Source organism: Crocodylus porosus, unplaced genomic scaffold, assembly GCF_001723895.1.
Source record: "Crocodylus porosus isolate Cpor-Errol unplaced genomic scaffold, CroPor_comp1, whole genome shotgun sequence".
Lineage (NCBI taxonomy): Eukaryota > Metazoa > Chordata > Crocodylia > Crocodylidae > Crocodylus > Crocodylus porosus.
This window is the reverse complement of record NW_017728912.1, coordinates 6949583-6973640: the sequence shown is the minus strand read 5'-3', so window position 1 is coordinate 6973640 and position 24058 is coordinate 6949583. Positions and strand designations below refer to the sequence as shown.

The window sequence follows — 24058 nt, the reverse complement described above, 5'->3', positions numbered from 1 at the left end:
GCTAGGGTCTGGAACCAGCTTCCAAGAGAAGTGGTGCAGGCTTCTACCCTGGGGGTGTTTAAGAGGAGGTTAGATGCTCATCTTGCTGGGGTTGTATTCTTTCCTGCCATGGCAGGGGGTCAGACTAGATGATCTGCTCAGGTCCCTTCCGACCCTAGAAACTATGAAACTATAAATAGGGACCTATAGAAAATTGCAATTTTACAGAAATTGCAAAATCTGGCATTACATGAGCAATCAGGAATTGCCTGCAAAAAAAACTTACTGAAAGTAAAATGCTGTTTCTCCAGAGGGAGCCAGCAGCCCTCAAGGCTGTGGCTCAGCCATGCAGCCCGCCAGGGGGAGAAAGTAGGGTACCAGCATAAAGGGGAGCCCAAGATGGCTGCCATCCCCACCCTTGACTGGCTGAGAGGGCTGCCTGTTTGAGTGGCTCTGCCTCTCGACCAATTGGCAGCAAGAGCTGGGCCTCATGATGAACAGCCCCTCCAGCAAATCAGCAGCAAGGGGTGTGGCCAGCAGGGCCTCATAGCCAAATTAGAGGCATGGGGGGGCCCCTGCCACAATTAACCTGTGAAAATATGACAGCTGGCTTTGTGATCTCTCTGCAAGATTAGCCGACTGCCTCGAGTTGGGTGGACCCCTAAACGTAAGTGATCCTGCACCAATGGCAAACGCATTCCATCCAACCCCAGTTGTTACTTGGCAACGAGTACATATCCCTAACCTGAAACTAAAACCTAAACCAGAGGTTGGCAATATTTTACTAACGGTGGGCCACTCCCTGCATCCTAGATCATTCTGTGAGCTGCCAATCCCCTGCTGAATCCCAGTTCCTGCGCTGTGCAGAGGGGCTGATCTCCACCCCAACAGCTAAGCCTCCTCTGAAAGATGTGGCAAACGATAATTTACAGTGGCTAATTCAGTGAGCAGAGGCTACTATGCTGGAGCCAGGATTACATGAAGCCCTCTCCAGAAGCCATCAGCAAGTGGATTAGCTGGCCCTTCATAAAATGCAGAACACAGAACCTGGGCTGGATCTGACAACTAGGCCATAACAGAGAATCAATTCTCTTATATTAAACCGTGGATTGGACTGCAGGCTGGATCCAATATCTTTGGGAGTCAAATCTGGTTCAGGGGGGTTTAGCCATAATTGCACCAACCAATGTAAGAAATAGAAAAAGTTAAATCTATATTCAATATATACGTTTATGAAGACTGGTAGGCTGAAACTCAAAAGAAATGCACAGCTACAGTGCAGAGAAAAGCTTCTGATACGGTCTTTATCATGAAGCATCAAAATGACCATCTGACTAGCAGATAGACATATTACACATAATTGCATGACAAAACAACTAGAAAGAACAACCACCAGATGCATGCTAATCATGCAAACCCATGGTCCATGAACTGCAAAACTGTTGGGCAGAGATAAAAATATGTCATCAACACTGGGATAGCAACAATATTGGTTGTATTTGTTGGTGAAGCTCTGTACTGTGAACTGATGTAACTATAGAAGATTTTAGAGTACTAGCTTATTCCACAAGTAGGTTTTCATACACAAATTTTCAGAAGTTATTAGTCAGTACACACCCATATTCACACAAATTTTAAGACTAACAGATGCCCAGAAAGTGGAATTCTTGAGCCAAACTCAAATAAAACAAGCTAAACATTGGTACGTCTTCTACCACAAAAATTCAGGCTTATTAACTGGCTTTTCAGGCAATATGGTGACCACTTTTTCCACAACCTTAGATTCTATAGTAGTACAAACACAAAATATCACGAGCTAACCATGCATATTGTAAAGGCTGATTTCAAAATCTCACCTTCACGTCTATAACCAGCAAAGATCCTTAAGGAAGTGAATTTCAAGTTTTGGTGGCAGCGCATAAAAGTACAGGATGGCTACTCCTTAAGCTCAACTCTGTCCAGAGAGAAGGAAATTGGGAACTGCATCCCTCCACCTTCAAATGCATACTATGATTCTTCACAAGATCTGACCACATAAACAATGTAACATGAAATGCCATTTGCACTGTCAAAATACATTAATTATTAGCTTAAGTGTGCAGGGAAGCTTTGTTATCAGGAAATTAGGACAGAAACCCAACTAAACAGTTCCTGATGATTCAAAAATGCCTTAACAATGTAGAAAAGGAGTGGTAGGACTACAAGCATCCACAAGATTTTCTCAGCCACATGCCCCTTTGTCTTACAACCTTGGAGGTTATATTGGTGTATGCACAAGATCCATGTTCCGTATTGGCTTTAAAGACCAACCAGGGCATGTCCAGGCAAGCACACGTGTGGTATGTGGCAATGCAGATCCACCTGAGGCACGGCATGCCACATATGCAAGCATTCCCCGCGCTGCTAATTTGCAGCACAGGAGGGATATCTGACACTGGGAGATTCTGGTCAAAACGCCCCCTGCCTAAAAAAGCAAGGTGTTGCATATGGTGGCAGCATGCACTGCCCAAAACTGGAGCCTGGCCAACCAGAGCCATGCTCCATCTGTTGGCCAGGCTCCCTGCTGCAGGATTGCAGCAGCTGCAGCCTCCAGAGGCCCTCAGGTAAGGTTGCTGGGATCAGCCTCAGTGCTGGCCCCAGCCTCCCCTTCCCCACCCAGGGCAACATGCCACATGCCAGAGTGCGCATGCACAGGGATTCCCTGAGGAAAAGCAGCAGCACACATTGTGCCACTGCTCCTCATCCCCAGGAAAACACACATTCCTGCTTGCGGGGACATGCCCCTAATGACTAAGTCGATAATGCAGGGAAACATTCCAAGGCTAGGGATTTTGACTGGAATGCGGTGGTGTTCCTGCTGGGACTTAAGCCCAGGCATTCCTAGCTAGACAGCCTTGCTCTTGCACTAAGAGTCATATCAATGGCCATAATTGGGATAAGAAAGGAATTTTACCCCATCCAGCCCTGGCCCCAAGCTGTCATGACCCTATGCTCCTAGGGTTTCTATTGAGACCAGCAGGGAGCATGTACAGGCAGGACAGGGAGCTGCTCTGGAGCTGGGGCTGGAATCTTGCAGTGGTAGTAGGGCCAGAGCTGGGACAAAGCTGCTATCTGCTCCCTGCACATCCCTACCTGAGGAACCCACACTCCTAGGGTCACGTGGGCCATGGATGATGGCTTTCCCCAGGTCTGTCACCACTGCAAGATCCTGGGGCTCCCCAAGCCTGACCATCTCCCGCTCCCAGCCACAAGCCCATCCTAGCTACATGCTCTGCCCATGGAGGATGGGCGGGTTGGGTCCAGCAGCAGCAGCCAAAAGGAGCTGTCACTCCAGGGACTATTGGGAAATAGAGCATGCCACAGGCCCAATCCGGCCCACAGGCCAGATTGACCGCCTCTGCCCTAGGGTCCGATTAGCAGAAACTGTAGGGAGTTTTGGCTTTGAAGCAAGGAGCAAAGCCTTTATTGTCCTCTTCCTTAAATCTGTCAAATGTATTTTTACAAGCTACCTCCGGTACCTGTAGTGACATGATACTGACAAAGCCCATGTGCCCCTAATTTACATCTGGCATGGTAGGGTGTTCTTGGTTTCTGGACTTTATGCGTGGTGGTTGCATAAGAGGGCTGTTTGTGTAGTTCTGTTTGGAATAGGCTAGATAGATATTTGCATAGGATGGTTTTGGTAAGTATGATCCTGCCTTGAGATACAGAGCTGATTCCGACCCTATTTTTCCATGATTCTAAAGTCCCTTCCTAGGGACAAACCACCCACTTCACTGAAAAATACTCCAACAAAAATGTAGCTAATGTAGTTACATAAAGATGCACTGTTGAACGCAAATATTACAGAACAAGTGTAACTGGACAGCTCTGTGTGGAGACAGATGTAACATTTCAAATTGCAAGTACACTTTGTACGCCTTTCAAAATGGAGCATTTCACCAATGGACAGCAATACAGTTCTTTTCCAGGCCCCCTGGTTTTCCAGCAATGACATCTCTCCAGCTGAGAGATGTCCACAAGGGGCTGCAGTGACCTAAAGCTCTGTAACCCACTGCTGCAGTGTGGGTAAGTGGGGCTGGAGTGGGAGGGGAGAAAGGAAACAGAGTGGACTTTCAGTGCATCTCAACAGGCCCTGGTCTCTAAGGCAAAGTAAAGGAAACAGAGTTGATGTCAGTAAGCATTCTTCTACCTCCTCCACCTTCATTCTCAAGGAGTGCTCCTACCAGAACTGCGATACCACGTAGAAAGGTACATGGGTACTGGGGGCACAGGGCCTCAACAGCAGTAGCTAACATCAGTGCACTGATTTTCTAATTCTTGCACATTTTGGTTTTGCTCATACTTGTTATAATACTGATGTCAACATATAAAATACCTTTTGGCGAATAAGTTAAACTTCAATAACTTCATAAAAAGTTTCTCCATGTTACTGGATAACATTCATATTAAATCTTGGGATGAAATCACACATTACAAATCACATCAACTGCAGGGCCCAGTTCGGGATGAATCCAGGTGCTCAGGGGCAATACTGGCTTCAGGGACCCCAGGAACAGGCAGGGAGGGGAAACCCTTCCTCTCCACTGCTGCCTCTATTGTTTTTGGGCTGATTGGGATGGCAGGGCAGCGATCAGGGGGTGGAGGGGCCAATGGATGGGGGGGGGGGTGTCAGCAGAATGACTGGGGGGCAGGGGTGGCAGGACTGATACAAGCAGCACAGCACACATCAGAAGGCATTAACCCAGAACATATTTCTGATCACCAACACTAAAACAAAAAGGTTTCTTAGAATTAGCACTTTCTAACTCAAATGTGTAATCTCAGCCATAGAACTTGTTAAGGTGTATTGGAAGTAAGTAAATCCTGAAGTGAAAAGGGAAATAAAATTTTGTATTTCACTGGATATATTTCACTGTGTTATTGTGTTTCTTGCAGAGCTTTTTATTCCCAACATACAGCTCAGCAAAAACCACATTCCAATGCAGCTCTCCCCAATTCTCTTAACAAGATTTAAAAACTTATAGTCTCTCAAGAGTTCACTTTTCCCAATTGCTGTGCAAGTGTTGCATCTAATAAAGAAAATCTGGATAATAAGCCTTGGGATCAATCTCTTGCAATATTGGAAAAGTAGTCTTGCAATCTGCCTACTTCAGCTAGGGACTGGGGTGTAGACAGTAAGAACTGAAATACATGTACAGTAATGCAATAAGCCTGGGTAACATGGACTGACTTGCATATCCTGTACCAGCAGTTCAACAGAACACAGCAGCGTAATAGAAACATGGCAGAATACCAACTGCAACTAGAACATGCATTTACAAGAGTAGGCAACTGTGCCCAGTTATCATTCAGTGTTGCTCCGAAGGACAGAGCTGCACAAGATGTATATTACAGACATATCTAGACATACCCACCCAAAAGTGAAAGTGTACTTGTCTGAGGATGCAGAACATTAATAGACTCAAATTTTGACACACATCACAACTCTAAACATAATATGGTTGAGTGCCAATGAAGGACACCACTTTCTTTTAAAAAAAAAAAAAAAAAAAAGTGAATATCTGACAACATTCAAAAAAACAACTTATGCTTTATTTTATCCAATTAGTTTCACTCCAATTAAATTAACAAGGAAGTTAAATGCTCATGAAATACATAAACAATTTGTGAAGGCACAGTAAAATATCTATTAACGGCAAGGAAAAGGTATTGCAGTCACTACTATTTACACATTAATTTCTGCAATGCCGCTTATGTCAACCACATGAACTTATAGCACTTGCAGTCGCAAACAAAGCCATCTTCTTATAAAACAAATAATAAAAATTACCTGTTACTACAGTTTCCTTCAGATCAAGCTGTACACGCTGCATTTGTGCAAACTGATGCAAGGCAGACACTGGATTTATCTCTCCACGTTTATATTTTACAATAAATTCCTTTGGTATTTTCTTTGGAGGGAGTGATGTGTTTGGAGCTGGCTGGGCTCCTCTGAAGTACATGTTTTCCTGAATTTGACCTAAAAAAAACATGTGACATAAGAAATAATGACACTTCACCTCAACACCTACCTGAAGGCCCAGGTAAAAAAAAAAAAAGCTTCGGCTGGGGCGATACAGTTGGTGACGGCCCTGCTTTGAGCAGGCAGGGGGCTGGAGTAAGTCACTGGTTCTGAACCTTTTTTGGATCAGGACCCATTTGTAAACAGCCATTGCCAGCCTTGACCCGGTAAATAGTTTTATGTAGAAAACAGCACCCTGGCCCTGCACAGGGGTCCCCAAGCAGCCCTTTGCAGGCTGCAATTCTACCACCCTGCAAGGGAAAAGCCACAGCTTCCCATGTTTTTCTCCTTGAAAAGGAGAATCAATTTTTAAAGTTTGTTCATGACCTTTTATATATTCTTGCAACCCCCTTTTAGGTCACAACCCACAGGTTGAGAAATGCTGGACTGCGTGGCCTCCTGCGGTCCCTTCCAACCCTCATTTTCTATGACATATTAGGCAACTGTAATTACTTATTCATTAGAAAGGCTTTAAAGAGATACAGCAAGACTGAATAGCTTCTGCTTTTTTTTAAAAGCTATCTGAGTTTGTCCCCAAAGACAAAAAAACCCTCTCTGGATATCCATATACAGGCCCCAAAGAAACTTCACGTTTCTACACTACAGGAAAATGGGACTGGCACTTTTTAGGACTTCAATAGTTAAAACCTGTTCTGCCAGGGATGAAAACAAAGCAACACCTGACACCCAGCTCACAAGAGAGCTAGATAGCTTCCACCTCCCCTCAGCCACAGGCAATTTCAGCCAGGGCTGCAGCACAGGGACCGTTTCACACACTGGATTCTGCAGGGACTAGCAATATTGGCTCACGCTCCCCCCTGTGAGGTGCCTTCAAGGTGAGAGGAGGCACCAAGAGGCAGAGCCTAAACCCATGAATAAGGTGAATGTGCACACGGAAGCAAACCTTGCCCCTCTTCCTTCCACAGCAGTTTTTGAGGCAGGCTGCCTGGACTCCCCAGAGAACCAGGGTTGGAAGCCCTCCCCATCAACAGGGCACCTGATTCAAGCCCCCCAGGCAACACCAGAGCCATGATTCGCAACTCGCGCCCTTGGCCCGACTGAGGAACAGCGCGATTCAGTGCAATAGCTCGCTCAGACCCTTCCCGACCCCGTAGCCGCGAGCCCAAGGGCGCGGCCGCTGCCGCCACCTGTGAGCGGCGTCACGCGGGAGGCCAGGCTGGCCTCGGGCTCCGCCGGCGCCCACAGCGGGCCCGGGCCCGTCCCCAGCCCCAGGGCGGGAGAACGTGAGGATGGCGGCCCAGGTAGGTTCCTCTTCAGCATCTGGGCGAAGCTGGGCACACACGATCCGCGCAGCCATGCATTGCCACTGCTCCTACTGCCCATCGCGCCACGCGCCACCTGACGTCACCACCAATCACGAAAGCCTCACTCCCACCTGCCTGTAGGCTTGAAGCTATAGAGTCTCTAGGGAAGCCCCACCCCCGAGCCACGTGACTCCCCTGTTCCAGCCAACCGCCGCCAGGGCTCCGCGGGGCGGGAAGGCGTCACGTGCTGGTGGCGCGCGCAAGCTCGAGGCGCGTGGGGTGCTGCAGCCTTGGTGACGGGGGAGGAGCGGCATACCGCGCGCCGGGACTGGCGCGGGGTCCTGTGGCGAGGGGGCCGGAACCACCCGGTTCAGACTTTCACCCGGCTTCCTCACCTGCAAAAGCCGGAGGCAGGGCTGAAGGGAGCAAGCCCCAGCACCTACTCAACACGGACTGAATGAAAGCCACCTAGTTCAGACCCTTAGGGTCCCGTTCCGCCCTCATAGGCTATGTCTCTGGCCATGGCCCCCTGACATACGGCCCACGGGCCTTGCCCCAAGTTAGGAAACTCAGTGGTGGGGAACCCCTTCCCCCAAATACTCAGACCTGAGGAGCCCCGGCTCCTGTGAGCTACACACATGCCCCAGGTTAGCGTGCAGGGCCAGCGGATGCAGTCACAGGCACTGAGGGCCCCATCCTGACATGTTGAGATAGGCCTGCTCCTGGCACTTGCCACAGACTAGCTCCACGCTGTGGTCCTGGCCTACAGGCCAAAAGGTTGAGCACAGCAGTTTTGTAGTGTTTCCCTAGGTGTTTGTAGGAGCTCCTGCCAGATTGAGAAACCTGGTGTTAAAGCCCAAAGAGAGAACAGAGCCCTTCATCTCGCCATCCAGGGCCTAACACAGAGGGCACATGCAGGCTTTAAAATAAATTTGCAACAGCCAAGCCAAGGCCACCCTTCCCCTGCTGCCCACCCCCACCCGGGGAACTTTACATGGTGCCAAACCTTCTCCAAGGAAGGCAAATGCCCAGGCTGGGGCAGGAGGGGTAGTTAATTTCCAAGGGGCACATATAGACAAAATGGGCCCCTAAACTGAAGCAGTGGATTTTAAAAAGCACTGCTTCAGTTTAAGGCAGATTAAACCCTCTGTTGTGCACACACCTTGCCTGCCTCCAGCAGGGAGGCGAGAGCAAGCTGCTGGCAGGCAGAGCCCTGGGTTGCAGGGGAGGCTGCCGCTTTCCTCCAGGGCAGCAGCAGACACCGCCCCCCCTCACCCCTCCCACCCAGCAGTGGCACCCACCCACAGGCACCTGGCTCAGGCTGTCCCAGGAGGTACCACAGCCACAGGGGGAAGCACTGGCTCCTGGAGCAACTCAGGCAGGCAGGTTCTGGGGGAAAGGGGGCTGATAGGAAGATCAGGCTCATCGTCTGCTTTTCCAGCCTGCTGCCAGGCTGCCTGCAAGGCTTCCCGCAGAGCCACGGAGCTGCACGGAGCCTGCTGCTTTGATCCACGGCTATAGGGGCAGAAAACTCCTCAAAGGAGTTTTAGTGTGCTGTGCCCCAAGTCATTTAAAGTGCATTATGCCACCAAATTTCCCACAGCAGCTAGACTTATTGTGCAGTATACTGCCGAAGCGAGCAAACACTGACACCATTAAAGCAGCGCAAAAGCATTTAGCCTACTTTGCTCTCATTTAGTCTACACAGGCTTGGACATGAGTTTCTGGAAGTTCTGGTTTTCACAACCTGGCCCAGGTTGGCAGACTATGAGACAGGTTACTATAACAGATTCTTGGGACATTTTGGGTATACTATTTGGGTCAGTTTTCTAAGCTGTTATTGCCTTATTCTACAGCCACTACTCCTCACACTAACTCTGAGGGCACCAGGGACTACTGCAAATTCAAAGGGCTTTCTGTAAATTTGTGCACTATGCTTAATGTATGGGACAAGTACACGCACAGCATTCACAGCCTACTTCCATACCTTGAAAGAAGCTGAAGACTTGTACAACAGTTAGTTTTATTACAATTTTAAACAAACTGAAAATGATTTTTAGCACTATGCCAAACACAGTTCCATAAATTATATACATAAGAGAATTTATACAAGTCTACATGGACCAAAAAAGCCATTAACAGAAACACATTATCAACAAGGGGATATTAGGTGATATGGCCAATAAAATTTATGAAAATTCACAGTTAATAGTCTGCAGTATTTTAAGAATGCAGGAATCATATTGCACATAATAGTGTGAATGCTAAAGAGCAGATTTACAGTATTCACCTATTCTTTCACAGAATATACATTGGTCATAATCATGCAATACTTTTCTAAATAAAGAATGGTATCATATACCACAGTAAACAGTTACTCACAATGTAAGTTTTAAATATAACAGCAAAAAGCCATTAGAGTTCTCTTTAAATCATACTTAAAATTCTTTTATTATACAGTAAAACACTTCAGTGTAATTGAACGGAAATAAAACAGGTTTGATCACATTAAATTATGGTTTTAGTATTCTTCTTTGTCCTTTCCTTTCTTTTCCTTTTCGTCCTGTAGTGCAGTACCAAGTTTTTTGATAAGAACAGAGAGAACTTTGTCCAAGGGGTCCATTACCCCACGTTGAAGCCACTTAGGAATAGTAGTCCTAGCATGATGAAAGCCCAACTTCTGAAGAATGTAATCAACACCTACTGGGTCAATCTTCCTTCCAGTCCAAGAGATTAATCTAAAATATAAAAAAAGCAGACTCTTAACTATATATAATTAGGCTTAAGTGTCGAGCAAACAAATATTTGAATAATCATACATTAAACAACACTGAAATTCCAATATTATTCCTTTCAGTCACCACTCATTTATTAACAGCTTTTGGAGGAATATGATGATTTAAGAGATCAGAAGTGTCGTATGTAGCCTCTGGATCCTCAGTTTCAGTTTGGCACATACTGGTATTGAAAAACTTCTTACTCAGTTTTTTTTCTTTTTTTTGGCTTGGGTAAACCAAAGTTTCTTGCTCAACCCATTCCTTTGCAAGGAAACATTCATACAGGGGAATAAAGTATAAAGTTTACACTTAAATGCAGTAGTATAATTTGGAGTAAGGAAGCACAAAAATAGCCACAGCTGGTAGGTGGTTGTGCCATACATGGCCCAGTTATGCTTCTACTTCAGTACTTGTTACCAGTTTCAACAGATACCATGAACAGAAGCAAAACCTGGGAATTTTGCTATCACACCCTTGACCCACCTTCTGAGAAGCGACTCCTGTTGGTCAGAGCCAGGTTGCATATTAACAGTCTGTTGTACATGCTACTCATCTACTGGATGATAACTTTAACAACCACTATATTCATTGTATAACAATAAATAAGGCATACTTAATAGTTAACTTGCATTCTCATTATGAAAATGGAGTGGGGGAAAGAACATTGTTCCTTCCTATATAATAAGATGGAATTTTACACATTATAAAACAGAAAAAGGAAGAACTCTTAACTAGTGGATACTAAAAAAACCCACTATCAATGCTCCATAAAAACTTCATATTTTTCATTACAAAAATAAGGAGACTGATGTTACCCAAATCCAAAGCGTGCCAGGCAGTTCATAAAAACAACAAGTTTCTTGACCAAAAACTTGTAATTTCAAGAGAAAAGTCCCTCTTACACTGACATGAGAGAGAGAAAATATCTAGGTTTAAAAAAAGGTTATATGGGGGAATAGTGGGAAAAATGGTAAATGACATGTAAGTGGCCTCTAATGAGTTGCACCTCAAATATTCTTCATGTGTAAACAGTGTAACATTTAATGTTTTTATCTAAAAGCTACTCCATGTAAAATGGCATTTATTACCCATCTTTTGTTATCAAATGACATTTCATATGCTGCAGCAGGTGGCTTCACATCAGTCCCTAGTAACAAAAGCATGTTTTATAATGGGTTTAAAACCCTAGGTCACATTAGCAGGTTAACAGCATCCAACTGGGAACACCTGCAGTTTGAGGAAGATCATTTCTATGTAATACTATTTTCCTGCCCAAATAAATAGACAAATAGAAGGCTGCAGATAAGCCTTCTGATTACCGAAGCGTGGGTTCCAGATGCCAAGTATTGCACATAAATTCTCTCCAATCCACAGTAGTATAAGCGATGCCGTCTTCTGTTTCTCGTTCACTAGAACTTTCATCAAGCACACTCACTGGGCTTTTCTGTCCTGGTCGAGCAGACAAAATGCGAGGTGGAAAGATAGCTACAAAGTTGAAGGGAAAATAATAAACTTATAAGTACTTACTTTGGACTGATTTGAATTTGATAAAGCGTTTTCCAAACAATGGGCTTTTAACTCCCGCTCCCCACTCTACCCCTTGCTTCAATTTATTTCATTTTGGATTGATCTCAGGTTGACTTTTTGGAGAATTTAGAGGCAAAATTAATGAAGCAATGTATTACTGCAATGTATTATTTAGTGGATATTTCTCTTTCAAATAATGTTCAATACAAATACTTGTGCAAAAAAGAGGAAAAGAAATTTCACACATCCATAATTCTGACATCAATGATTACTGTTTCAACTTTCTGCTAGCCACACATATGCATGATCATGCGTACATTTGAAACACAGCTCCACTATCTGTCCACATTTAAATCTGTAAGGAAAAGGGTTATACACTGTATACTTAGTAGGCCATTTCAAACACACTTGTATAAATCACTCCCTTTAGGTAACAGTACATATTAATGAGGAGAATATACATACTAACTTCTTGATATTTCTGAAACCTAAAAAGATTTCAACATACTTCAAATGTTCTGAACAAATATGGTATCAAAATAGTCATAAAAACAAATGAGAAAACCCATCACCTAGAACCCCCTTTTTTCTTCCCCCTCCAATTTATGATATTCCAAGCCAAAACGTAACTTATCTGAAGTCTCAACCTCCTTAGTAGGGGCACACATTAGTAATTCTTCTTTTATTGCCTTGTCAATACCATAAATACTTCAGTTCCACACAAAATCCAAAGATTCTTGCAATACTAACATTGAAAACTTAAGTATCTAAGGGCTCCTACAGGAAGCCTGCTCCAACATGCTAGAAATCTAGTGCATTGGAGCAGACTCTATTAATCAAGTCTGCTGGAGCATGGAAATCGATGCACTCCAGCAGCCTTGTGTATCACATGTCTCTGCACGTCCCCGTGCTGAAAAAAATGGCAGCAGGGTGCTTTGAAATAAAACATGTTCAATGAGCTTTAGTTCAAAGCACCCTGCTGCCATCCTTTCAGTAGAGAGATGTGTGGGGATGCTGATACATGTGATGTGTGGGGGCTTTCAATTAATGCATCTTGCTAATTAAGGCACCTGGAGCTGCATCTCAGGTAACATCTAAAAATGCCCTAAAAGTCTAAAAATGAAGTATGTTTGAAAAAAAAAAAAAAAACACAGCTATTGTGTCATGTCAAATACAAAAACTACAATATAATACACCTCATATACAACCTTATGCACAGAAATCTACATAACTTACAGCAGAGTTCTCTAGATGATAGGTGGCATTAACTATAGAAAACTGAACTACAGTACTCATCTTAAGTCTTTTTATTCTTTAGGTTTTTGAGACACCAAGAATATAAAACCAACTTTGTAGCTTCAGTCATTTTTGCTGACATGCAAAGAATATAGAAACAAGACTGAATAGTTATTTTTTTATGTTTCCATATTACTTTTGATAAGCTATTGGAATAAAAAAGATAAAGGGGATTTACAAATAGTTCTGGTGCGGCATATTTAATTTAAATACAAGGAAACAGTTAAGAACAGAGATAAGTAGTTTTCCCAAGAACATACAACTGATCAGTACCACAGTCAGGAACAGACTTCCATTTCTTGGCTTCTCCAAACCAAACAGCCAGGAACAACTTCAGGTTTTTTCCTCTTAAGAAATATAAACTAAATTTCAGTCATTATAAGTGTTCTGGGAATAACTTGTTTGTGACAGACTTTCAAAAACCCTGCTGGTTTGATTATTCATCAGTTTCAAATCATAGAGGAGTTGGGTTAACATTAATTGTTGAAAATCTCAGTAAAAATGAAGCTTTAATTTAAATAAAACCAAAATGTAGTATTAGTAGTATACAAAAATAATTCCAAATATATGTAGCATGGCATTCACAAAAATGGTTCATTCAAGTTATAACATAGTTTTTTTCAACTATCTACCTTTTTCTTTTTCCTTAAGATAAGCAGAAACCAAATCATGCAGAAACATGATTAATTCCGCATCCATCGTTACACAAATATGGTCTGTGAATTCAGTTACCACACTGCACTCCACCTTTGGTTTTACACTAGTATCTGCATAAAAGATAAAAATAATCTTAGCATATCATCAAATGCAGGTTATGTAAAATCATAGAAACTAATTTAAAAGAGTACCACTAAAAACTAATAAAATACCAGAATTAAGACTGCTCATGATTTACAACCTTAACTTTGGGAAAACTTGTAATAAAAGAATGCTACTTTCTACATTAAAAAAGGAATATTCTTTTCATAAATAAAGGAAGGAATATGTATTCTTTCCATAAATACAGGAACTGCTATCATGGGGATCCCCAATGATTGCCAGTTTAGAAGACCACCAAGTACAGGTAATAACCTTATCTGTGTATAATTTTAATGGACAGTACTGAAGACTGAAATCAAATATGTCAAATTTGGCAGAAACAGAAAGGGCAACTGAAATAACAACCAATATAAAATATTGATCAAACAAAATTTCAGCAGAGATTAGGACCCCACAAAGCAAACATCTAAATCAGCAATCTAATGTTCAAAAGAGCTGAATTCTCCCCAGCTCCATTTGCAGTTGATGAGAAAAACAGTACTCTGTACTTCCTAGTATCAAGCCATTAATTGTAGATACCTACCTTAGGTTCAGTTTTTTTTTTTTAATGGCCCTTTTTCTAAAAAAGGATTTTAAGAAGTTAATTATATTAATCCATTTATTTGGAGAGTTCATAGAGATTTTATTTGTATAAACATAGGGTTTTATAAAATGTCTGGTCTCTACCCTGGGTTTCCCATTCCCTCAAGAGAGCATCCAATTCCATAGGTTCTATTTTCTATTTTACACAAAGGTAACACTTCTAACCTTAATTTAGTAATTAATTCCTAATTTTTCCCTGTGCATGATCAGAATAATGTAATAGCCTTGAATGAGCAAAGTAAAAGAAGGATGTGGATAGCACCTTGTAATGAAGGTTCCTGTGGCTCTTGAACATGAATGGATTTGAAATCCAACTGCATCCTTGGTAATGCAAAGATGGTTTCTGTTTCATGGTTATAACTGGAACCTCCTCTGAATCCACTTAACAAGCTTGAGCTTTTAACTGTTGTGCTGCTCTCTGGGTTATTGGCATCCACATTTCGAAGGAGATTTAGTTCTATATGGACAACACAAGCTGTAATTTAGCAATCTTTATTAAACAAATCTTACCTGTATTTAAGGAGACATATCTGCAAGTGACCTGGTTTAATTACGATGGCATTCTGCATGGTGAGGTGCTATTTTAATTCAAACCAGTTTCTTAAGCATTCAGGCTAAGAACAGCTTGAAGTACACTTACATACACTGTTAAGTAAATTATGCACCTATCTAGTAACAGTTACCTGTTACCAACTGCTTCTCACATGATAAACTCAGGTTGCATCTATATCAGATAAGTGCACTTAAGCTCAGCTATTTTCATGGCTACTACTTTCTGTCATATGAGTGCCATCTCTCATAGCTCAGGAAAAGGCAGGGAGATTTCTTGCTCTCAAAAAGGGCTTTATTGCAACAAGTAGCACACACTCAAAGATGGCTGACAACTTCCTGTTGATGTCATCATGTCAGCTCTCAGGAAGGGAGTTAACTCTCATTACTACAGCCAATAGCAATCCTAAAGCTATTTGGAAACCTTAAAAATAGGGAGGGGGGAGGGGTGCTTTACACTTAAAGGAGCATTGTCTGTCTAGACTTCTGTACTGCCCCATTACTATAGCTTAAGAACCCACAGGAGTCTTGCTATACTAGTCAGTATTCAGGAAGCCTCCCCTCCCCCTCTCCAGTGTACTTCTGATTTTCTGAGAAGGGGTGTGGATGGAACAACATACCTAAGATAAAACTTTCCTTTGCTTATGGAGAGAACAAAAATGCAAAATACCACTTCTATTCCAATCTTGCTTACCTAGAATCATGGGGGACCTGTGCTCTCAATAGCAGGAACTCAAATTAGTGAGGTATGTATGTATTGAAGAGTTCTAAGATTTACTACTTTGTCATAAAACTGGCAAACCTCACTGACACAGCTAAAAAGTATATCAAGAAAGGGATTTGTTCCATATAAAATTAGTCCTAAGGAAACAAAATATGCTAATACGACATTAATATTTCATAGTCAAGTATTCAAGTGTTAGGTAATGCTAATGGTAGGGTTGAACAAATAAACAGTAAGTCTGTGTTGCATGTTGTGATGCAGACTAATACTATACCTGAGATAATCTTAGCTATTGTCTGTACATATACTGTAAGACTGTAAGATACACCTTATTGGAGGAGTCGTGTGTGATCACATATTTAGAGGCTTCTCAAAACACATATTACTCAAGGAGGGATCAACTTAAAGTTGCACTTCCAATTTTAACTAGATAGCCTTAACTTCCCACTGATATTTTTTGGTATTTACATTTCAAATGCTATGTCAACATGAATCGAAAGATCCTATGCATATGCACACACAAAAAATAAAGGTTTTTAGAAACTAACTAGACTTTGTGTAGTGGTAACAATGTATTAGAGCTGAGTTTTTGGTTGTAGCCATGTTGGTCTAAGGACAGGCAGGCGAGGTTCTCTGGTCAGATGTGATATCTTTTGTTAGACCAACTGAGTAATTGGAAAAGAGTCCTTAGCAAGCTTTCCAGCACAGTCACCCTTCACCAGGCACAGAGAGTCTCTGCTGGTCAGTTTTTACAACAGTGTATTAAGCCCATAATAAATGTATTAAGCGCTTAATACAATTTATAACAATGTATTAAGTGCTAAGTTATTCTTATGACCTGTCAATACTAAGAAATGGTGTTTTATGCTCTTCTTTTGCATTACGTTTTCCAAACAGTAGTACAGCAATGTGCTTAAAGCCCAGCTTAACAGCTCATGCATCCTTATTCTAAGTACGAGAAAACAGCATCTACAAAGCTCATTCTAGCATCACTATATGTTTTCATTATCCATATTCAGGTTCCGTATGATCCTCTCACCATTCATCTTACTATTTATGCAAGTTTTGTGTGAGTTAACATTTTAAAATCACTTTTGAACAATGTGAACCATACAGAGTACAGCAAATGGAAATGAAAGGATCTATATAGATAGCCCTGCTAATTTTGGGAGCAAAGTGTTCTGAAACAACTGAACAACTGTTCTGGTCTCCTTAAAATATATCAATGAAAGTATGTGCATGTCTGCGTACACCCTGCCCATATACATGTGTATATCTGTGTATATACACACACACACACTTTCATTGATATATTATAAGGAGACGAGTACAGTATAACATTGTTTCAGAGCACTTTGCTCCCCAAAAAAATCAGCAGGCCCATCTAACAAAATTTTAGGGAAATGTCCATGTCCCCCTCCCTGCCCCCAATCAGTAGCATTCCAACATAAGTAAATATTTCAACCAAATGCATGAAATGAATGGAATCATTTGAAACAACGATTACTGCCAAAACTGTACTCAGTTTATTCAGCTTTTCAGAATTCACTTATTTTTACTATAGAAGCTTAGAGACCCAAGTTAACACCAGGACTTATGGCATAAGTAAGATCCACCTAAGCCAATAGGCCCATTGGAGTAGTGAGATTAAGGCATAACAGTTTCTGTAGCCAACAGCATACAAGGTAGTGATGTGGCTAGCAACACATCTGGTTGTCTAACTGCCTGACCTGAATGGCTAGGTAAATCATCATTTGCATCTGTGTCAGCTAGGCCATGTACAAAGAGAGGAAAAAAGTGCTGCTGCCTTAAGATGCAACTAAAATAAAGGATAACTATCCTGTAGCAGGCACATGCAACACTATTCGAATATATCATGATTTCACCTTTAAAATGGTATAAGTTCTTCAACATCTGACAAGTTAAAAAAAGGTAAAAGAAGGCTACTGTTGCAGGAAAAATGTTGACTCATGATCATTTCTTTCTTTCTTTCTCCAGACTGATACTTGGCCATTAAAACATCCAACACACAAACATAAGTTTGGGGGTTTTTCAGGTGTTACATTTGTTTGTATTTTTAAATACTTGGGAGGCACGCAGGATGTATGGTAACAAGTCTACATACAGGAACAGACTAGATAGATATGATCTTCCCAGTATCTGTACCTGCAAGCTTTTTGACCACCACATCCTGTCGCATCATTTAGAAGGAAGAAATACACTTCACAATATCAGTACAGTATTTTTACACATCCATAATTTGTCACAACTGAATTTCTTTGATAAAAAAGAAGATATACATCTTTTAGTATGTCCTACAACCTGCAGATGTTTTGCACGAAATCCATTTCAATTACATTTCTATTCATGCAGTAATGATAAATTACAGCCCTATGTTCTCTAGATTTTATAATAATCATGATGTGCCTTTTAATCCATGTTACAACTAACTAAAAATGGCAAAATTTTCTGAAACTTTAAAAGTTAGCTCCAGATTGCAAGTAAGCATAAAAGAATATCTTGTTGAGTGTTACAAAAAGAGAGAGATTTGGAATGCAAATACCTTCCTGTATGTCAACTTGTCACCATACATCCTCTGTGCCTCCTAAGTAGTTAAGGTTAGCATACAAGGTTTTCAAGTCAAAGACAGTTTGACATATCTATCATTTATTTTAATGCAATTAATTACAGCATCACATTGCAATACTATATTTGGGCAATTTTAAAAAAAAAGCCAGATAAAATAAAATACAGAGAAATGAGGAACAAAACTAATGGAAATGATTGTAACAGATACAATATACTGACTTCAAGTGAGTAACGTCTCCAAGTAGTCAATACACTGTTGAATTACATTCTGTAAATACTACTAGCCTCAGAGAGAAACAAAATACCTATTTATTTTAGTCAACTTGCTTTCCCTTTTTAATTTCAACAGCTTTAGTTCAACACACCCTGCAGAGATTGGCAATCAGAACAGAAATTATGGATGTGAATAAATGAACATGAAATCTTACCTTCATTCCTTGTAGCTGTAACATAATTGAACCACTCTTTCACACTTGCAACCCCATGTGGTGGATTTTCATGACGACGCCTTGTTATCTTTGTAATTGTTGCCATCGGACTTTCTAGGGCTCCACAGGGCTTGGTGACCATTGTATTGTGACCCAAATGAAAATCCAGGGTTTGTACAACATACGTAGAATGCTCACTAGAACCTGTTACAATTAGAACACACACACACATTCTGAATGTTACAAAAGTTAGATTCTCCTCTCAGATGCACAAGTACAAATCAGAAATACTTCTAGCAAACCAGTGAAGTAAAGCTTGTGAGTGACAGAAGAAGTCAAATCCTCAGCAGCAATGCAGACAGAAACAATTATTAATGCAACAAGTTTAACTTTCTACTTTTGCAATATGTTGGCTTCAACTAAACAAGGTAGGAGCATGACATTTGAAAATGTCACCTGGGACCTTCAGGTCCAGTCTGCTACCACTGCAAGCAACTATGTTGTACATTTGCCAAGGATGTATTAGATCGTTCAATTAGGTGTTTTCCTTTATATACCAATGACAGGTTCATATTGCTTCTGTCCCAAATAAACAACACATTTTGAGGGAAAAGAAGAAAATTGATTCAAAATATAAAAACAGCTCTACATATGCTTAGTAAGCCAACGCCAATTATGTTTTAAAAAAAGAATCCTAAAGTACAGGATGAATAAATGCTTTACTTACCATCTTCCCAAATTTTTTGTGCTTCTGTCCAGAATGCAATGTTGGGCTCTTCAAGGTGAAACAGTGCCCAAGATTTTGATCGGAAATTAGGTCCATGGAAGCATGCTAGTGTCATGTGATTTCCATGCAAGCTCATTGATCCTCCAAACTGCATTCCATCTTCTGGTAAAGGAATTTGAAATAAGGATATATGACAACCTGAAACTACCTTCAAAACTCCTGGCCAGTGGCGATGATGCGCTGCATCCAGCACTAGAGGAAAAAAATAAAGTCACTGAATCAGAGAGACTCAGGGCTAGAAGGGACTGCCAGAGGTCATCTAGTCCAGTGGTTCTCAACCTTTTTTGTACCAGGACCTATTTATAAACATTGATGGCCAGCCCCAACTCAATACCTCTCACTCCCAACCCACTGCCCCCAGGCTCCAGCCCCACAATGTGTGGGCATGGGTGTGTGGAGGGTATGGGGGACCACAAGCAGCCCCTTGCAGGCTGTAACTCTGCCAGCCTGCAAGGGAAAACCCACAGCTTCCTGTGTTTTCCTCCTTTAAAGGAGAAATCATTTTTAAAGTTTGTTCATGACGCTTTTGTATATTCTTGCCACCCACTTGGGTCCTGACCCATGGGTTGAGAAACACTGATGTAGTCTAACCTCCCTGCCTAAGGCAGGATCATCCATAACAAAAACAGCCTATAAAATCAATAATCTCAATTCTGCATACAAATGCCATCAACCCTGACGCCACACAGACCTAATAACCTTATCTGCCAGAGGTAAGTAGAGGAACCATGTCAGCCAATGTTCTGCTTCTATGAAATGTTGTCAATATATGTTCAAGAGATCCTGGCAGAGGGCCATGCTCCTCACTACAGAGGAAAGCAGAACTCCCCCTACTGTCTGCTGACCAGTCTGACCATGGGGTAAAATTCCTTCCTGCCCCCAAATATGGTGACTGGTCTGATCCTGAGCAGAGGTGCAAGACCCTCTAGCTAGGAACCTTTAGCTTTGGTCCCAGCAGGAGCACTAGCACACCCCAATAAAAATCCCAAGCCTTGACTATAGCCAACACCCCAATGCCTCCAAAGGAGGCTTGAAAACAGTCAGACGCATGTAGCAGAAAGGGGCGGGATAAGGCAGGGGGTATCAACTAAGCCCAGAAGCCTGGGAAATACCCTTAGTAGTACAGAGTCATAGCTACATCTAGATCATCCCTGACTAGTGGCTGTCGAACCTCTTCTTAAACACCTCCAGTGACAGAGTCCCCACTTCCCTAGGCAGTCTAATTCTACTACCTCACTATTCTAATGGTGCAGAAGTTTTTCCAGACATCCAATCTAAATGTACTTTGCTGCAATTTAATGCCATTGGCCCATTCCCTCCTCTCTGTAGCAAAAGAGAAAAACTTTCCTTATATGACTTGCTTCCCAAGTCCTTTAACATCTTTGCTGCCCACCCCAGACCCTCTCTAACTTCTCCACATCCTTTTTAACATGTGGAGCCAGAACTGCACATAACACTCCAGATGAGGCCTAACCAACAGGAAGGAATTTTCACTTCCTGTGTCTTGCACCTAATGCTTCTATTGATGCATCCCAAAACCAGGTTCGCCTTGTGTGCAGTTTCACCACACTTCAGACTCAATATAAGTCTGTGATCTACCAGGACTCCCAAGTCCTTTTCCAGAGTGCTGCCATCCAGCCAGATGTCATCCATTTTATATTCATTTTCAATTTTTCTTCTTGAGGTGTGGCACCTTGCATTTCTCCATATTGAACTTCATCCTGTTGGCTCTAGCAATTTTTCCAATCTGTCACGATCCTTCTGGACTGTGCTCACATCCTCCAGTGCGTCTGCAATCCTTCCCAGTTTTGTGTTGTCTGTAGACTTGCTCAATAAGCTTTCTATGCCAGCATCCATATCATTAACAAACATGCTGAACAGCACCTAACCTAGGGCAAACCCCTGTAGACAGGGAGAGCATTGAACTGGATAGATTTAGAGTGGTCCATTACCATTCTTGGCATCCACCATTGTTGGTTTAGAGATGCCAGAGGAAACATCTCCAGTTGTTCTAACAGCTATTAGTAGAGCTATTATCTGTGAATTGATCTAGTCTCTTTTTGAACCTGGCCGTGCTATCTGCCTCTACTAACTTTTGTAGCAGTGAATTCCGTAAGTTAAAAAAATATTTTGTCTTGTTAGTTTTAAACCTGTCTCCTAATTTCAGGGGGTGCCCTCTAGTTCTAGTATTCTGGGACTTGGTGAATAACAGTTTGCTGTTCACTTGCTCCACATGCTTCATGATTTTATTAGACCTATATTATAAATTTAGTCTTTCTTGGTACGGCACCTGTTCCATACTCCTGATCATTTTGGTTGTCCTTCTTTGTACCTTTTATAATTCTACTACATCCTTTTTGAGATGCAGACCAGAATTGCACACAGTATTCAGTATATGGGTGCACCATGGATTTGTATAATGTGCATAATATTATCTTCTGTCACCCATGTAGTTGGGCCTAAGCACTCTTCAAGCAGGTGACAAATTTATCCATGAGAGATGGTACTGATGGGGAGACATCAGTTTTCTGGACATATGTTGGAAGAACAATGCAGCCAAACAAATTGTCAAGCCAGTTCCTAACTTGTGTGGAGTTATTCTGTTTCAGAAAGCAGAGGATACAACTAGGGGATCGTCTGTCTCAGGTCTTGTCCTGACCAACAGGAATGAACTGGCAGAGGATGTGAAAGGTGGGAGGAAAGTGATGACAAAATGATAGAATTCCAGATTCGGAGACAGGGAAAGCATGAGGTCAGCAAAATTAGGATGCTACTAAATTTCAAAAAGGTGGATTTGATCTGACTCAAGGAGTGAATAGGCAAGGTGTAATGGGAGAATATACTGAAGGATAAAGGGGCCCAACAGGACTGGGAGCTTCTAAAATGCACAGTATTGGAAGGCCAAAAAGAATCTGTCCTGACATGATGGAAGCAGAAGGATAATGGCAAGAGATCAATATGGCTGCACAAGGAGCTTCTAAAATGCCTCGAATGCAAAAGGAAAGCCTACAGGCAATGGAAGAATGGGCAGGTCACCAATGATGTGTACCAGGAAATAGCAAGAACCTGCAGGGGCAAAATCAGGAAGGCAAAGATAAAGAACAAGCTGCATCTAGCAAAGGAAGTTAAGGAGGTTCTCTAAGTATTTTGGCCAGAAATGACAGACCAGGGATGATGTAAGTCCGCTGTTAACTAGCCAGGGGGGACTCCTAACAGAAGATGCAAAGAGGTCAACAGCTACTTTGTCTCAGTCTTCACAAAAAAACTAAGCTACAGTCAGACACCTCATAAGGATTATCTGGTTTTGGGCTTGATGGACTGACCCAATAGGGCACTTCTTATGTTAAGATAAATGGCACCAGAAGTGGCCATTGCTAGTCACCATGGCAATGGCTGCAAGGACAGGCATCATGTCAAAAAAACAAGTTTTATGTCATATTTCTACAGAAATCAACTATTGTAAATTCTAACACCTGTCTGATGTCACGAGATATAGGAAATACAAATAGCAACAAAGGTTAATCAAAAAAAAAGGCTAAATACCACAGGACCCTAGAGGTACAAACTGTCAAAACAGATTGTAATACGAATGTGAAGAGGAGGATACACTTCTAAAATAGTAGCAGTAGTAAACAAAATTAACATAGACCAGTTATATTGGAGAAATAGGACGGTACAGAAGGGCAGCAATGAGATCCAGAATGTAAGCATGAAGGGAGCTTTTCTGTACCATGCAGCAATAAACATGCAAACCACAGGTTTCTTGTGGTTTAAGTCATAGAACACCAAAATAAAGTGTACCTATTCTGACCAACAAGCTTGGCCATCAAAATTACTGAATAGAACATTCACCACTGGAGATGTTTAATTAGATTTGAAATAAGGTATCTGAACATTATATACCACGCCACACTTTTTTGTTTTAAATAACTGTATCTCGTTTCCCCCCCTGCTCAACATCTTGTTTTTTAACAACTGTTAAACATAAACTAAGAATAATTGTTGGCTAAAGAGACTGCTGCTTAAACAAATATTCAGAATTCCAGTCAGTAGAAATGGTGATCAGAAGATGAATACTAAAAGTAACATGAAATGTTCTCTGGTCTGTTTACCTAAGGCATGACAGGTGCATCAATGTACCAACTACTTCTAAACACCAGATCCTATTGGTTATTAACTTTCAGCTTTTCTAACAAGTAGAACTGTTTGTAAAATACAGTTTATGAAAAAACACCAAATATTTTCCTTTCGTATGGTATTTTTTTATACTATTACTAGAAAAAGATATATTGAAATAATTCCATATTAAATAGGACTGTGAATTAATTGCAGTTGTGTCAATTGCTGTTCAAGTTAATTTTTTTAAGGCATTAATCAAGCATGTGGTTTTTGAGTGCGCACTTGGGCTCTGCTTTGCTACCGCCGCCACCGCATTTGGGCCACCCCATGAGGCAACGGTGGCAGTGCAGAGGACCACAAGGCAGCCCAGGTGTACACTATGGGTTGCTGCTGCAGTGTGCAAGGGGCGCACACAGACATGTAGCCTGCAGGCAGCCACGAACACAGCCTGGCAAAGTGCAGAACAGTGTGCAGCAGACAAATCTGTGAAGGGTAAGGGGTATGGAAGGGTGCAAATCGAGGGCCCCATGGTGAGGGATGAAGTGGGGCTAGG

At 41.9% G+C, this 24058-nt stretch overlaps 2 protein-coding genes across 3 annotated transcripts in view; both read right to left on the bottom strand.

Annotated features, from left to right (window-relative positions):
* The window catches only part of ADAD1 (adenosine deaminase domain containing 1), a 22969-nt gene extending 15567 nt beyond the window's left edge, over nt 1-7402 (bottom strand). Inside the window, exons 1-2 of one of the 2 annotated variants that reach the window (XM_019534011.1) lie at nt 7192-7402; nt 5813-6001 (exon numbers count right to left, since the gene is read on the bottom strand). In XM_019534011.1, coding sequence (XP_019389556.1) covers nt 5813-6001; nt 7192-7387 — 385 coding nt within the window. In that variant the 5' untranslated portion in view covers nt 7388-7402. Of the gene's footprint in view, nt 1-1835; nt 2006-5812; nt 6002-7191 lie in introns of those variants that run through there. The other variant, XM_019534012.1, reaches the window with a different exon arrangement.
* A 1910-nt stretch (nt 7403-9312) lies between these two features.
* KIAA1109 (KIAA1109 ortholog) overlaps nt 9313-24058 on the bottom strand; it is a 242219-nt gene continuing 227473 nt past the window's right edge. Inside the window, exons 79-84 of the mRNA XM_019533955.1 lie at nt 19327-19578; nt 18600-18803; nt 14572-14766; nt 13541-13675; nt 11405-11570; nt 9313-10046 (exon numbers count right to left, since the gene is read on the bottom strand). Coding sequence (XP_019389500.1) covers nt 9830-10046; nt 11405-11570; nt 13541-13675; nt 14572-14766; nt 18600-18803; nt 19327-19578 — 1169 coding nt within the window. The 3' untranslated portion in view covers nt 9313-9829. The remainder of the gene's footprint in view (nt 10047-11404; nt 11571-13540; nt 13676-14571; nt 14767-18599; nt 18804-19326; nt 19579-24058) is intronic.